The sequence below is a fragment of the Cynocephalus volans genome, chromosome 8, assembly GCF_027409185.1.
Source record: "Cynocephalus volans isolate mCynVol1 chromosome 8, mCynVol1.pri, whole genome shotgun sequence".
Classification (NCBI taxonomy): Eukaryota; Metazoa; Chordata; class Mammalia; order Dermoptera; family Cynocephalidae; genus Cynocephalus; species Cynocephalus volans.
The window spans coordinates 145,003,846-145,021,798 of record NC_084467.1 but is presented as its reverse complement, the minus strand read 5'-3'; the positions used below and the strand labels follow the sequence as shown (position 1 = coordinate 145,021,798).

General features: G+C 37.0%; 1 protein-coding gene across 1 annotated transcript in view; it reads right to left on the bottom strand.

Moving 5' to 3' along the window:
* Positions 1-17,953, bottom strand: part of SWT1 (SWT1 RNA endoribonuclease homolog) — a 112,314-nt gene that overhangs the window by 11,491 nt on the left and 82,870 nt on the right. The window contains exons 17-18 of the mRNA XM_063105345.1: positions 10,960-11,026; positions 6,680-6,744 (exon numbers count right to left, since the gene is read on the bottom strand). Of these exons, the coding sequence (XP_062961415.1) occupies positions 6,680-6,744; positions 10,960-11,026 (132 nt within the window). The remainder of the gene's footprint in view (positions 1-6,679; positions 6,745-10,959; positions 11,027-17,953) is intronic.

The window sequence follows — 17,953 nt, the reverse complement described above, 5'->3', positions numbered from 1 at the left end:
ACATGTTTCCAGCGGATGCTAACACTCTGGTCCAGGTCCAGGACCTACACTTTGACAGCCACAGCTCTAACCTAATCTTGAAGATAGTACCATGGGGCTGACTGCTGGAGTTAGAATGCAGTGACTCCTCAAAGCACTTGCAATGAGAAAAGAAAGCAGCTTCTGAAGCAGGTGCTGTTTTAGGCAGTATATTATTTGGATATGCCAGTGTGATACTGTAATTTATAATTTGGTTTTTGTTTCCCGGCACACAGCTCCTAAAACCCTTGAATTCTCCAAAGTGATTAGTGTCCTTTTGTATGCTAATGAGATGACTGATGGGGAGGAAGGGGTCCTGGAGAGCCAAGGATGAAGGGCTGGTTGCCAGGGGAATCAACCACATGAGCAGAGGGTTGGTACTTTCAGTCCTATTCCAGGGAGGGGAGAGGGGCTGAAGGTTGACGTGATCACCAGTGGCCAATGATTTAATCAACCATGCCTGCTTAATAAGCCTCCATAAAAACCCAAAAGGACTGAGTCTGGAGAGCTTCAGGGTTGTAAACAAGAATACATCCATGTGCCAGGAGGGTAGCATACCCCGACTCCATGGGACCCTTCTGGACCTCAAGCTATACATCCCTTCATCTGGCTGCTCATTTGTATACTTCAAAATATCCTTTGTAATTAATGGGTAAATGTATTTCCTTGAGCTCTGTGAGCTGTTCTAGCAAATTAATTGAACCCAAAGATGGAGTCTTGGGAACCCCAATTTATAAACAGTTGGTCAGAAGTACAGGTCATAACCTGAGACCTGCAATTGGCATCTAAGATGGGGTTCAGCCATATGAGACTGAGCCCTTAACCTATGGGATCTGATGCTGGAATTGAATTGAATTATAGGACATCCAATTGGTATCTGCTGGAGAACTGTGGTGTGGAAAAATCCCCTTACAGCAGGTGTCAGAAGTGTGTTGCGTAGTGAATTTGAGAGTAAGAAAAGCTGGTTTGGTAACTGTCCCATACAATCAGATACTTTGAGGCTGATGTCACAAACTAGTTTATATTTCATTTAGAAAAAATGACCTAAGAGACTTGCCTCACAAACATGCCAGAACACTCTCAAGAACTTCGCAAAAAAAGTGAATTAAATACTGTTCCCACCTTATTTCTCATAAAGATAGACAATATCACACAAAAGATTTGTTTGATAATTTGTTTGATAAATTCATTAACTTACTGTCCTGGATTTTCTGAGCAAACTCCTGTTGGGAAAATAGAATAATTAAGTCAGGCCCCTTCACCTTAGGTCCGGTTGGGGGTGGTGCGGCGCATTCTTTGTAAATGAGTTGTATGTGGGTAGAGTTAACGCGCATGTGCAGCGCTGCAATTTGGCTGGTGTCTGCCTCAGGCGTCTGCCCCGCACAGCCATGCTCTCCAACCTACAGATTCCAAGGACCTGTTTGCTGGTTACCTAGCTCACAGACCTGTGTGTGAGGGGTGACCCAGCCTGGCGGGTGAAGGGTCTGGGAACCCAGCCTGGCACGTGAAGGGTTTGTGACCCAGTCTGGACAATGGGCTTGAGGGGCCGGTGAGCTCCAGACCTAGCCCTACCTAGCTGGACAATTGGCCCAGTCCGCAGATTTACGGGAAAGTAAAAGAGTGCAACAACTCCTTATCTGCTTAGGGTATGCAGTGCTCATATACGCCACTAATAAGAGCAAATGCTACTTCAAAGAGTCTAAAAACTAGAGAAGACAGAAAATAACAACTGAATTATAGATATAAGCATCAAGGTTCTATGTCTTACAGAATTCACTTTTGGTCAAAACTACTTTTATCTAATACCTTAATTCCTTGCTTTATTAGAACCCATAAAATACTTTTATATTCTTGAGCTACTTAATTACCTCCTGTATGACAGGGAAAACAAACCATTTTCTACTATTTCACCATCACACACTCCACTCAACACTTCTGACACCAGATGTGTGGGGGGTTTTCTCCTTACACAAAGCAATTCTCCAGTGGACACCAATTGAGTGTCCTATAATATTCGATTGTGACTCTGTGTACCTGGAATCAGCTCCCATAGGTTGCCTCCCACTTCAGATGCCAATAGCTTGTAACAGCTTGTCACCTATACTTCTGACCAACTGACTGTAACTCAGGGGTTCCCACAACCCCCTCCCCAGGTCTGATTAATTTGCTAGGACAAATCACAGAACTCAGGGAAATACTTTACTTATATTTACCCATTGATTATAAAGGATATTACCAATTCATATCACAGATGAAAAGCCAGATGAAGAGATGCACAGGGTAAGGTATGTGGGAAGAGGTACAAAGCTTCCATGTCCTCTTTGGGTGTGCCACCCTCCAAACACCTCCATGTGTCCAGCAACCCAGAAGTTCTCCAAACCCTACAGTTCAGGGACTTTTATGGAAGCTTCATCATACAGGCATGATTGATTATTAACTCAATCTCCAGCCCCTCTCCTCTTCCCAGAGGACAGGGGTGAAGCTGAAAGTGCTAAGCTTCTAATCATGGCTTGGTCCCTCTGGTGACCATCCCCCATCCAGAAGCCCCCCAAGAATTACCTCATTAGAACAAAAGACACTCCTATCACCCAGGAAATTCCAAGGGATTTAGGAGCTCTAGGGCAGAAAAACAGGGTCAAAGACCAAATACTAGAACAAAAGATTCTCCTAGAAACTATATCTACAAGGGTTTCAGGAGCTCTGTCTCAGGAACCAGGTGCAGAGACATATATACATACATACACACATATATTATTATTTCACACCTCCCTATTGCAATATGGTGTGGCACATCAACAGTCTCCTCTTTCACTGTTGCCGGGGACCCTAAGCATTTTTAATTGTTGAGCCTTTCCCTTTTCCACTTGAGAAACTGTTTTAAAAACTCTATGCTCCACTGGAAACTCGAGCCCCTGCTTGCTTCTTGGGCCCACCTTCTACAAGATAACAGCAGTCTCACACCCCTCCCCCAGGGCCAGAGGGAAATTAGGCTCCTAAAGTGACCAATGGACTGTGTCCCACAATCAGCCAATCCAAATTAACAGGACAGCATCCCTCATTTACATAAGAGGACCTGAATGAGAACCTAGGAGAAAGAAGGGCGGGAATTTAGGCTATATAAGTGTGTCGTTTCTTTTGTTCTGGGAGACACTAGCTTGGGAGTTTTCTGCCCTCCAGCGCCCTTCTTGCTTGCAAGCAATAAAGCACTATAACACTTAACAAAGAGCGGCAACACTAACATAAAGAGCTATAAAACTACGACACTGACGCCGGTCTTAAACTCCTCTGTGCGTTCATCCCACAACATCACAAAATGCTTAAAAAATAAAAACAATATTAGTAAATTAAGACAATTTAAGTGTTTTCCTTAACATTCCCAAAGGGAGCCATCTATATGCAAGTTAAATCTTTCTTCTACTTTTACCTCTGAGTCACAAGGAATCTGTGTCATCTTTCATCTACTGCACTTGGCCCTGCATTTAGCATGAACCAATGAAACCGAAAGAATCACTCTCTCTTTTGGTAGCTTATTTGAAAACTGTGAGTGTGGAATACAGCAGAGACTGACACAGGAGATACTGTTCACTCTCACTGTCGGCAAATAATTTCAAAAGAAACGACAAAGTAACAAATCTAAATGCTATTAACTGAAAGCCTGCTTAGCAGCAATCACAATTTTTCAATGCATTCAAGATATTAAATTTATTTGATTTCTTTTCAAAATCATTCTTTTGGGTATAAGAGGAAGCTTATTAATTAACATCATAGTTCAAATCCCTGACATAGTAAGAAAACAAAACAAAGAAAAATAGGTACAACTACTTTAACTCTGAATATTCATGCCCCCCCCCCACCAAACTCCCACCTATTCCAAAAGCAAGCTAAAGTCAAAATAATTCTAGACATCTGATTAGAATCATCCTTCAAGAAACTCTGGCCTCCATGTTATCTATAGCAAACTTTTTACAGTTTTAAAAATATGGCTAAGGTTGGAAGATGTTATATTTTTGACACAAATCTTTAAATGTAGATTTGTAAAGATCTATAAACAAGAGTACAACTGATTCAATTAGTCTGAAGATTAGTCTGTTCTCCCCCAACTACAACAGATTTCTATATGCCCAATGGTTTTAGATTTTCTTGGAAAATTTATTTTACCTCAACGAGTGAGTGAACTTTCATAGTTGTGTTGTTACATTTATGTATGACTATCAATCTTACTATTTTGATATCATCAAACAAATTTACCAATCTAGAGTTTTAACAGTAGAAGCATCTTGATAGTTAATTTTGTCACTAGGCCTGCTCCTAAAATCCTATAGCCACACATGTACATCTGTAAGTTAAAAACAGCAAATGAACTATGATTTAGTGATAATTACATAGCAGTGAAAATAGTTCTGCTGTAGCTCTTGTTTTGAACACATGAATTTGTTTCAACACCATTGATATATTAAGGAACAACTAGAGCATAACACAAATTTTGCATTTGCTTATACATGAGTTTGGCAGTGAGAAGCAGTAGATGAACAGAGAAAACTGAAACCAGCAAATCAAGTTACTTAGGGATACAAACACCTCAAATATGCATCAGCTATCTAAGTTCTCTGTGTGTGTTATGAGTGACATCTTCTCACGTTTGGTGTTACAACTTTACATTCAATTTCAGATAACCCTTAAGCTGCAACCCTTCCAATAACGACTTCCACAAGCAAACCTCAGGTCTTTTTTAAGGTAAAATGCCAGATTTATTATAGCATTATGTATTTCTTAGCCATTTAACATATATAAAACTGTGACACCATTTTTATTAGGCTCCTGTCTTTTTTTTCAATGTGTCCCTGATGAAGTTTCTGTGCCCCTAACCTCATTTTTTTCCCATAAGCCCTGTGGTGTGGTTTTTATTGCATGATTTTGTATAAAGCAGTGCTGATATTTAGGAATGCATATGTCATGTTATAATAGAATTGACTGTAAACGAACTACTGCTCCATTCATCAACATGGATGAATCTTGATGATGAGTTAAAGTAGACTATGGGGGAGTGAAAGAGGGAGTGGAGGGCAACACTGAGGGGGTTAAACAGATTTTTGCTCCTCATAAATTTGTATGCCTGGGCCCAGAATTAGAAGGCTATCTTAGTCCATTTATTATAGGCTGCTATAATAAAATGCTTTAGACTGGGAAGCTTATAAACAACAGAAATTTATTTCTCATGGTTCTGGAGGCTGGGAAGTTTAAAATCAAGGCACAGGCAGATTTGGTGTCTGGTGAGGGCCCTCTTCCTCACAGATAGTAACTTCTATGTGTTCTCACATGGCAGACGGGGCTGGCTAGCTCTCTGAGGTCTCTTTTACAAAGGAACTAATCCTATTCCCAAAGACCCCACCTTCGAATACTATCACAGTGGGAATTAGGTTTCTTTTTTTTTTTTTTAATTCTCATTGTTATTATCTGCAGTTTTATTTTTGATTCCTTCTTTGATCCATGAGTGATTTTTTTTTTTTTTTTTTTTTTGGCAGCTGGCCAGTGAGGGGATCCAAACACTTGACCTCAGTGTTATAGCACTACATTCTAACTGACTGAGTTAACTGGCCAACCCCTGGAATTAGGTTCCAAAGTATAAATTTTGAGGGGACCATAATAAAGGTTTCACCACCATACCAAGTATACACAAGAATCAGATTTATAATACTTCTTTTTGTTATGTATGAACACTATAAACCAAATTATTTTGAAAAAAAAAAAAAAAAGAGTATATAGTATGATATCACTAAGTTCAAAATCAGGCAAAATAAATCAACATATTTTTATTGTACATAATATTTAGCAAAAACATAAAGAAAGGGATGAGAACTATAAACACAAAATCCTTAGAGAGAGGATGGAAGGCGAGATGAGCTGAGGATGATAAAGTTCTATTTTGTTATCTGAATGGTAGGCATATGGGTTTTCTTTACACCAGGTGTTCTTCAAAACATGGCCTGGGACCCCCTGGAATCTAAGACTCTTTCAGAGGGTCTGCAAGGTCAGAGAAGTCAAAGCTATTTCCATAAGACTAAGATGTGATTTGCCTTTTATACTTTCATTCTCGCAAAAGTGTACAATAGTTTTGCAGCAATACATGACATGATTATGACAAGTGGCTGAATGCACAAGAAGTGATGAGAATCCAGTTGTTTCTATTAAGCCAGACATTAAGAGATTTGCAAAAATGTACAACAATGCCAGTTTTGTCATTAACATTTTTTGTTTGGGAAAAAATATTTTCATAATAATATGTTACTTAATGTAGTTATTTTCAAAAGAATTAACAAACATTTTTATATTCTCAGTTCTAAGTTCTAATATAGTAAATATACATAAATATGACCCACATAAATAAAAGCTCTCTGGGGTTTTCAATAATTTTTTCAAATATAAAGGAGTCTTAAGGCCAAAAAGTTTGAGAATACTTTAAACCTTATAGTCGACACACATACACATACATAACACACACAGCTTTTGAGTGTATGAAATATTTCATATTAATAAAGGTAAAAAAAAATCATAGTATAGTGAAAAGACATAAAAAGAACTCTTCACCACCACCACCACCAAGTGATGCTGTATATGGTAAAAGCTTGTTACAATGGTGTATCTATGTATAGATGTGACTTACCGATATTCAGTCTGAGAAAAACAATCATAAAGCTCCTGGGCAGTAAACTTGACACTTTTATTTATCTGAAAAGAACCAAAATATAATTTCAAAAATACACATTAAATCAAATAAGTGATGAGAGCACAATTAGAGTAGCCCATATTCTGAGGGAGCACAATCTCAAGTTTTTATTTATTATGTAAAAAAGGACTAAACATTAAGAAGTTCAGTGACCTTTATGCTAACGCTGAACTATAAATGTAAAAATATTAGTCCTATTATTACAATTTAATCTGTTCATAGAACCAGTAGAGGTGCGATAGGCCTGGATGTAGTAAAGATCACATGGACAGAAAAAACCATAATAACGTTATAAACTATGGAAACATCTATCTGATTTAGGAAAAAGTTTGATTCATAGACATTTTCTGAAGAAATGTTATTTTTCAGATCAAGGTCTATGTATTTAAACTAATATGTTTAAGTTAATAAATATTCATTATAATTCTGAGGCATCATTTATAATACCATTAATATAAAGTCCTTCATCACACAAAACTAGTTGTAGCAAATATATGGAAGACACAGTAAAGAAATCCTTTATTTCTTGAATCTTACCACTGATTTAGGCTATACTCTATTTATGTGAAAGAAAAACATGAGAACTTGTAGAGGAAAATTCTTTTTATCAGGTAACTCAACAAATAGCATAGTGTCTAAATTTTCAGAAATCTGTAACTAGTGGAGGGAAATTCATTGAGTACCTTCGTTCAATTTACTTTTAAAAATATTTTAAGTGTTATTAGCTGGTATGCATTTTGTGGTGGAGAAAAATGTTCCTATCCTCATTTAATTAATATTTCTTGAAAAATTCATATCATAAAGGTCTTCTATAGAGTCCAGGGCATTGCTTATTTGCAAAAATTCCATGACTTTCTTCAATGTTTTCATAAGAAGTTCACCATATTTGTGTAGAAAATGTTTCATTCACTGAATGTTAACAATATATAGAGTTCAAATACAATATTAGGATTATACATTTATATGTTTAATGTGATTTAATTATATATAATATTTAATATTATATTTAATGACTGTATGAAATTGGTATATAATTTACAATAATTTTTAGGTAGTTTATAATTTTTATTAAAAGAATCTTCATCTTCTAAAAATGTTCTAAAATATACATCTAAACTATCAACCAGTTCAGTTCCTGCTTCTTTAATGGGACCCTTGTTCCAAGGGTCTTTGATACTTTTTTACAATTGCCCCACATGCCAGGACCTACAATGTATTCAAACTTAGGCCATCAAATGTCAACACATTGCAAAGGTTTGATCAGAAGTGTAGGGATTGTAGAAATTGTAGGGATTGTAGAAAAATATAAACTTTAGTATACACAGTTTTGTGACAAATGCTTGCTAATGACATTCTAAGTAAAGCAGCTTCTAAGGGGCTATTAAGCAGCTTCTAAAGAGGCCATACAAAGGGCAGGGCAGTCGGGCCCAAGTACACTAAACATTCCAAGAGGGGAATGGCCTCCACCCAGTTCCAGGAACTGCCTAGTACCTTATCTAAGTGCCTCCTGGCCAGGCCCCAGGGAAGATATACGATTGAGAGAAGCACCGTTCCTTATCCAGGGTACCAGCCTGCTAAAGCCCACCTGTAAATCTAAAGGCACCACAGATCTAGATCTATCAGGGTGCCAGCCTGCTGAAGTCTACCCATAAATCCAAGGGCGCCACAGATAACCAACAACTCAACCTGTCATAAAGATCTGTTCAGGAAAAACTGTATAAAAGGTGCTTGTATTGTAAATTGGGGGCCGCTTTTGTTCTGGAGACGAAGCGGCCCCAGCATGCTGGAATAATAAAACCTCATGTTTATTGCAACGGCCTCTAACTCGTGGTCTTTGTGAGGTAAGCCATCCCGAGGTGTGGGATTTGTGCATGGTGCACGGGTCTTACAGAAGATGGAGGGAATAATCTGTTCTCTACCAACTTTTCAGAAAATCCTTGAGCCAGATATAATATGAATACAAAATAGTTCCTTAAGCTTTTAATAGATTTTTTTTTTAAGTATCTAGATTTATCTTCACTTTTAAAAGCAACCATCAACATACTCTTGGACATTTATCCCAGAATACAGCTGGAGTATAAAGGTGACATTGCTTCAGGCTACAGCAGATAACTTACAAAGTAAGCAGTTAATTTATTAATAAAAACTAAAACACAAATTCATAATAGGTCTAGCCTAAAATAACTTGTTTCATCATATTCATTAATTTTGACTACTAAGATATTTTTACTTACCAATATTGGGACATTTAAAATTACACTGTTAAATATCATCTCCATGCTTAAATGTACAATTTTAATTTCCAGGGAATAAATAGCTAAAAGATGTCTTTGTCAGTAAACATTAGAGTTGTAACTATAAAATGGATTGTGGGGTTAGTGTCATTATTTTTTAGCTGTACTACTCACAATAAAAGCCGAACATTAGAAATGGCTCAACTATTTTTAATTCTTAAAAATTCAAGAACAAAGGCAAAGGTTAAGCATAAAAATAGTCAAACTTCTTAAAAGATTTAGATGGTCCTATCACTGTTTATGATATCAGATAAATATCTCCAAGGTAGTAATTGGTGTAGGGGAAAAAAATTCTGTTAAAATAAATGATTTTTTAAAATCTGAGAATCAGATCCACATATTCTTATAAATAATAAATTAGGAATTTTCTTCCAATAATCTTAGCAATAGGAGTACTAAATCCAAAAAGACTCATGCCCCAGAATTTTCCAGGATATATGATTTTTAAATTGTCCTATTGTTTCCACAAATACATTTTTGTTAGACTCAATGTCTCAATTTGAAATTCACAAAGTATGATGAATTAATTATATGAATCATCTCAAAAGAGGAAAGTCTCTTAATAATCACGTAATATAGTTATAAAGGATTAAGGCTGATTTTTAAAAAGCACATATGGACACCATTCTTTGTTGAAATAACAATAGGTAACACTTATTGAACACTTTGTGTCTGGTACTGTTTGGAGCACTAGATTATTATGTTATTTAGTCTTAACAGAATACCTATAATTTATCTACTGTTGTTATTCCCATTGTACAGATGAAGAGGCTGAGACAAGAAGAATTAAATAACTCTTCCTAGATCATACAGTTAATAAGTAAAAGAACCAACACTGAAAATGGGTGGTTTAACCTCAGAGTTTGTGTTCTTAATTGCCAAGTTCTTAATGGAAGATGTAGCATATGAAAAGTTAAATAATGAGTGAACCAGGAATAAAAGTGAAGAAATATATTTAAAGGAGTTTGACTCCATAAGAAATGTGAGACCTGAATATATGTCACATTCCTTCATTTAGAATGGTTTAAAACCTAAAATACATACACAAAATTGGAAAGTAGGAATATATAGAGAACATGAGCAAAGAGCAATGATGAGGAAAGTGGGCCGGTTAATTTACAAAATGCACTGGGACCTCATTACAGCTCTAACTCCAGGGTCTATGCTGCTGCTATGGAGGAAACTAAATTATAGCTTTCCTTTCCAGTAATCAGTGCTTCTCAACCAGAGGTGGTTCTTCTTCTCCTGAGGCCCTCTTGGACGTGTGAATTGGGTTGGGTACATTGTTTGTCACAATGACCAGGACAGATACAGACATCCTGCAATGCTCCACGAAATGAAGAAATTACCTGTCCAAAATGCCAAGAGCACCCCTGAAGAGAAACAATTCTGTGTTGGAGAAAGTGTGTTATTTTAGGACTCTATTAAATTTTTACTTAGAGAGCAAAAGAAAAAATTGAATATGTCACTGGTGCAGAAGTGGGGGAAGAAATGCGGAGATGTAGGTCAAAGGATAGAAAGCTGCAGATATGTAGGATGAACGAATCTAGAGATCTAACATACAACATGAGGACTCTAGATGATAATACTGTATGTATTTGAGATTTTTCTAAGAATATGTTAGGTGCTCTTGCTATACACAAAAAGGGGTAAGCATATGAGATGATGGATATGTTAATTTACTTGACTATAGTAATGATTTTACTATGCTTTGTATATCAAAACACGCTGTATACCTTAATACAATTTTTTAAAAGGGGGAAAATATGTCATGAGCAAACTTCTGCAGCATTCAAGAATGTAATTTAAAGCAAATATCAATTACATGGCTTTCCATTACATTTTAGAACACCTCCTATGTTTTTTATATTAAAACTTGTTTATGGTGGAAATGCAGTAAACATTTAGAAATATTTCTCATACCTCATACTTGATTAGGAAGTTATAGAGGGTCTCAACATCTTGGTAATTACTGTTGGGGGCCAAAATCCTGAAAAATAAAATAAAAACAAAGAACGGAAAATGAATGATTTATGAAAAAAAAGTATCTTGAACGTTCTCCCCAAAACATACTCATACTGTGAGAGAGAACTTATTGTTTAATAAGCTTATTTAAAAGTTTACAACCCTTTTCCTATTTTATCAATTAAAACTTATAAAACCATGACTTTAATTCAATAGAGGTCAATTCATTAAAATGTTTTTGCTTATGTGATACTTGTGACATTAATTAGTCAACAACCATAAGCATTCTTACATGTGAAATTATAGCTCACGTTTTGAGTTACAAAAATAAAGATTTCTCAAAAAGAAGATAGAAATGTGAAGTGCATTTACATTCCACATCTTTTAAGCTACAGACAAAGCTTGAAGATTTCCGACAGAAATGTGCAACCAGTCCAAACGGACAACAAACGGACAACGAATGAAACTATCAGACACATACAAGAAATCCTAATAAAAGGTAGTGACTAAATTCAAATAACGTTGTTTGAACTATCAGCCTAGTGCTCTATAAAAAATCAGTAGTTATCAGACTATGTCAATTGTTGGAAATAACACTGATTCAGAAAAATAAAGAATGAAGAATGATAGAAACAAAGAAGAAATGAAGATAAAGGGGAAAAAAAGTAAGAAAAATAAAGAAGGGTGGAACATATTTTTCTTTCTAGAACTAAAGTATTAATTCTCATCTTCTTATACTAAATATTTTTTAATCCTTCCAGCATGAAGAATTTTGTTTTCTCTTGTAAAAAAAGAAAAAGGAAAGGAAACCACTCCTATCATAATGGTATAGTGGTTCTGAATACTGTCTGTCTCAGTTTGTCTACACCTGAGTGAGGTTAACTTCTATGTGACTTATTTTCCTTATCTGTTAGAGGATAATAATAGTCCCTACTTCATAGGGCTATTGTGAGAATAAAATGAGTTTCTGTAAGAAAAGCCTTTCTAACAGTGTCTGGTATATAGCAAGCACTTTATATGTCAATTATAACAGTAACAATAACAATTATCATCATCATCATCTAATAGTTTCAAGTTACAAAATAAGTGAAATGATGATATAACTAACCAAGCCACCTCAATTAATTCTTAAATTCCAAGTGGCTTTTATTACAACAATATCTCTAGGTCCTCATGTTCTTGCCAATTTTGATACTGTCAGATCTGAGTTAACTGATCTCAACAATCTAGATTATAACTTTAGATGATTTGGCTTTTATTACACTTGTGGGACAGCTTTCACAGATCACTTGTCAGGAAATAATCAAATTTTTAAAGGTCTCTCTAATGGAACTTTAATGCTCCCTTAGAGGGGGCACATACAGAATATCTTAAGAATATACAAAAATCTGCATGAGAATACTGTGCCAGTTTCATGCTAAAAAAGTTTTTCTCCCAACAAGTAATTTTAAAATACAAATAATCTAATAAAAGAAAAGAAAAAAAAAAAAAAAAAAGACCAAGGATAAACATGGGGAAGGAAAGGGCCCATAAATAATTTGCTTAAAAAACAAACAAACAAAAACTATATAACCAATCCTTTAAAAAGGCAATGGGAAACAAACTAGTAAATTCTAACTTTGCAACCCAGCACAACAAACTATCAGCAATGTGGAATAATTTACACCTTTTTTTTTTTTTTATGGTTTTAGAGATAATCCAAACTGTCTGTAAAAGAGAATAAGGAAACTAGATGAAACAACATGTCACATTAAGAGCCTTATAAGTTCCAAGCTGGTACCAGAAAAGAATGTATTTTACTAGAGAATAAAATTAACATTTCTGGGCTGGCCCTTGGCTCACTTGGGAGAGTGTGGTGCTGATAACACCAAGGCCACGGGTTCAAATTCCTATATAGCTCACTTGGGAAAGCATGGTGCTAACAACACCAAGTTAAGGGTTAAGATCCCCTTACCGGTCATCTTTAAAAAAAAAAAAAAATTAACATTTCTCTGTCCTGAAATACTCTGTAGAAAAACTGGTTTTAGGTAAATTCATCATTTGTCAATAGCAACAAATCATATCCAAGGTAAGAAATAAAGAAAATACATCATCCTAGTTTTCCAATTAGCAAAAAATTGAATTTTTATAACTCCCTATTTGGTTTTATTTTTTTAAAACACTTTTACTGAGGTATAATTCACATACCATAAAATGTGCTCATTTTAATAATTCGATTATTTTTAATAAATTTACATATCTGTACAATGATCACCACAATCCAATTTTTGAACATTTCCTTCACCCAAAAAAAGATTCCTCTTGACCATTTGCAGCCATTCTCTGTTCTCTCTTCAAGCCTCAACTCTAGGCAACCATTAATCTATTCTGTCTCTGCAAAGTAGCCTTTTCTAGACTACATTGATTTCTTCGTTTATAAGTTCTTTCCCGCTGCTTCCACCATCTTGCAGTGTGAGACCCCTGAGTTACTGTTGCCACCACCAAATGGACGTTGGACTTCCCAGCCTCAAAAACTTCTTTTTCCTAGTTTTTACCAGAATAAGTAATGCTATAATAGACATCTTTACAATGGGGAGACGTCCAGCGGGGGAGGCAGAAGCTCGGCGGAGACCACATGCCCTGCGGGGCTGCCGTCGCACGATCAGGCAGATAGGCTTCACCGCCATCACCCGGCTCCATTCCCAACCCAGCCCAGTGTGCACAGAGTGGGGAGACATCCGGCAAGGGAGGCAGAGGATCCACAGAAACCACACACCCTGTGGGCCGCCACTGCAAGATCCAGCAGGTAGGCTTCACCGCAGGCACCTGGCTCCATTCCCAGCCCGGCCTAGTGCGCTCGGAGAAGGGAGATGTCTGGCAGGGGAAGCGGGAACTCCACGGGGACTCACACTGCTGCCACGCGATCCAGCAGCCCGGCCCAATGCGTATGGAGCACAGAGACGTCCAGCAAGGGAGATAGAAGCTCTGTAGAGTCCACACACCCTGTGGGGGGGCCGCCGCTGCACGATCCAGCAGCAGGTAGGCTTCATCACCGCCACTCGGCTCCATCCCAAGCCTGGTCTAGCGCACACAGAGCAGGAAGACATCCTGCAGGGGAAGGTGAAGCTCTGCAGAGACCACACGCTCTGTGGTGCCTGGCACAGCCCAGCAGCCTGGGTCAGAGTGCACGGAACAAGGAGAAGCCCAGCACGGGGAGGTGGAAGCTCAGCAGAGACCACACACCCTTGCGGTACTGCCCCGTGATCAAGCAGCCTGGCATAGTCCAAGCTGAACAGAGAGGTGGCTCCCTAAAGAGGCCCAAAACCCAAGGCAACCACACACGCAAGGCGCTAGTGGCCAACTGAGCAGTCACTGAGGGAGCCATACCAAACTGGCAACCACAGCAACATCTTACTTAGTCAATAGTGTCAAACCTGTGGACTGTGAAATCCCCTGCCACAATGAATAAACATCCAAAAAAAGATACCAGAAATACAAAAAAATCAAGAAAGTACACCACCAAAGGATAGTAACTCTCAAGCTCTAGATCCTATAGAACAAGAAGCCCTTGAAATGACTGACAAGGAATTTCGAGTGGTAATTCTAAGGAAACTGAATGAGATACAAGAAAACTTAGCTAGACTTCATGATGAAACGAGGAAGATTATACAGGACCTGAAAGAGGAAATGTACAAGGAAATCAAAGTCCTGAAAAAAAATGTAACAGAACTTGCCCAACTGAAGAAGTTATTCAGCGAAATAAAAAACACAATGGAGAGTTTAACCAGCAGGCTTGTCGAAGTTGAAGAGAGAACCTCTGAACTTGAAGATGGGCTGTTTGAAATAACACAAGCAGACAAAAAAAAAAAAAGAAAAAAGAATCAAAGCCATTGAAGAAAATCTGAGAGAGATATCAGACAACCTTAAGTGCTCAAATATCCGAGTCATGGTTATTCCAGAAGGGGAGGAAAAAGGAGATTGCATTGAAAACATATTCAACAAAATAGTGGCAGAAGACTTCCCAGGTATAGGAAAAATCACAGATCTTCAGATCCAGGAAGCTTAACGATCTCCAAATGTATTCATCTCCAAGACATGTTATAGTCAAATTGGCAAAACTCAAAGACAAAGAGAGAATATTAAAAGCTGCAAGAGAGAAGCGTCAAATCACCTATAAGGGAGCCCTAATCAGGCTAACATCACACTTTTCATCACAAACCCTAAAAACCAGAAAGGAATGGGATGATATATTCAAAATATTAAAAAACAGAGACTGTCAGCCAAGAATACACTACCCTGCAAGACTATCCTTCCGAAATGAAGGGCAAATAGTATATTTCTCAGACAAACAAAAACTGCGGGAGTTCACCACCACACAACGACCCTTACAAGAACTTCACAAGGGAGTACTGGGTTTGGTTCCTGAAAAATAACTACCACTGCCATAAAAACCCAAGAAAAATCAAAACCCACTAGTATAATAAAAATGGCATTCATGAAGAGAAAACAAACAAACAAAAACGCTATCTACAACCTAAGGAACCAACAAACACAGAAAACAAACAGGAAATCAGAAAGCAAGGAACAAAAGACACCTAACACAACCAAACAATAATCAATAAAATGCTAGGAATAAATGAACACTTGTCAATAACAACTCTTTTTTTTTTTTTTTTTTGTCCTTTTTGTGACCGGTAAGGGGATCGCAACCCTTGGCTTGGTGTTGCCCGCACCGCGCTCAGCCAGTGAGCGCACCGGCCATCCCTATGTAGGATCTGAACCTGCATGGCCGGAACGCCGCTGCACTCCAGTGCCACACTCTCCCGAGTGTGCCACGCAGTCGGCCAGTCGATAACAACTCTTAATGTAAAAGGCTTAAATTCCCCAATCGAAAGACACAGACTGGCTGCCTGGATTAAAACGGAGAACCCAACTATATGCTGCCTACAAGAGACCAACCTCACCCATAAAGACTCACATAGACTAAGAGTGAAAGGATGGAAAAAGATTTACCATGCAAACAGAAAAGAAAAACAAGCTGGAGTAGCTATTCTGATATCTGACAAAATAGACTTTAAACTAAAAACCATAAAAAGAGACAATGAGGGACATTACATAATGATAAAAGGACTGATCCATCAAGAAGACATAACAATCATAAACATGTAGGCACCCAATGTTGGAGCAGACAGATTTATAAAACAAACTCTATTAGACCTAAAGAAGGAAATAGACACTAATACCATAATAGCAGGGGACCTGAACACCCCACTGTCAATATTGGACAGATCATCTAGGCAAAGAATCAGCAGAGAAACACAAGATCTAAAAAAGACTCTAGACCAATTGGAATTGGCAGATATCTACAGAACATTCCATCCAACAACCTCAGAATATTCATTCTTCTCATTAGCACATGGATCATTCTCCAGGATAGATCACATATTAGGTCCCAAATCAAGTCTCAATAAATTCAAAAAAATTGGAATTATCCCATGTATATTCTCAGACCACAATGGATTAAAACTAGAAATCAATAACAAATGAAACTCTGGAAACTATACAAACACATGGAAATTAAACAGCATTCTACTTAATGACATATGGGTCCAAGAAGAAATCAAGCAGGAAATCAAAAAATTTATTGAAACTAATGAAAATAATGATGCATCATACCAAAACCTGTGGGATACTGCAAAAGCAGTATTAAGGGGGAAATTTATTACATTAAATGCTCACCTCAGAATAATGGAAAGATGGCAAGTGAACAACCTAACACTTCACCTTAAAGAACTAGAAAAACAAGAACAATCCAAACCTAAAGTTAACAGACGGAAAGAAATCATTAAGATCAGAGCAGAACTTAGTGAAATTGAAACCTAAAAAACAGTTCAAAAGTTCAATGAATGAAAAAGTTGTTTTTTTGAAAAGATAAATAAAATTGACAAACCATTAGCATGGCTAACAAAAAAAAGGAGAGAGAAGATTCAAATAACAAAAATTAGAAATGAAAAAGGTGATATTACAACTGATTCTTCTGAAATACAAGGAATCATTCGAGACTACTATAAACAACTATACGCCAACAAATTTGAAAATCTGGAGGAAATGGATAAATTTCTGGACACACACAAGCTCCCAAAACTGAGCCATGAAGATGCAGAAAATCTGAACAGACCAATAACAATAAAGGAGATTGAAGCTGTTATCAGAGGGCTCCCAACAAAGAAAAGCCCAGGACCAGATGGATTCACAGCAGAATTTTACCAAACATTCAAGGGAATTGACACCGATTCTTTACAAACTATTCCAAAAGATTGAAACAGACGCAAATCTCCCAAACTCATTCTATGAAGCAAACATTATCTTGATACCAAAACCAGGTAAAGATATAACCAAAAAAGAAAACTACAGGCCGATATCCTTGATGAATATAGATGCAAAAATTCTCACTAAAATGCTAGTAAACAGAAGACAGCAACACATATGTAAAATTATTCACCACGATCAAGTGGGATTCATCCCAGGGATGCAAGGTTGGTTCAACATATGCAAATCAATAAATGTAATACACCATATTAATAAAATCAAACACAAGGACCATATGATCATCTCTATAGATGCTGAAAAAGTATTTGATAAAATTCAACACTCATTCATGATAAAGACCCTCTATAAATTAGGTATAGATGGAAAGTATCTCAACATAATTAAAGCCATATATGACAAACCCACTGCCAATATCATCCTGCAAAAGATGAAGTCAAACTGTCCCTGTCTGCAAATGACATGATCCTATATATCGAATAGCCTAAAACCTCTACAAAAAAACTCTTGGAGTTGATAAATGATTTCAGCACAGTAGTAGGATACAAAATCAACACACAAAAATCAGTAGCATTTCTATTCTCCAATAGTGAACATGCAGAACGAGAAATCAAGAAAGCCTGCCCATTTACAATAGCCACCAAAA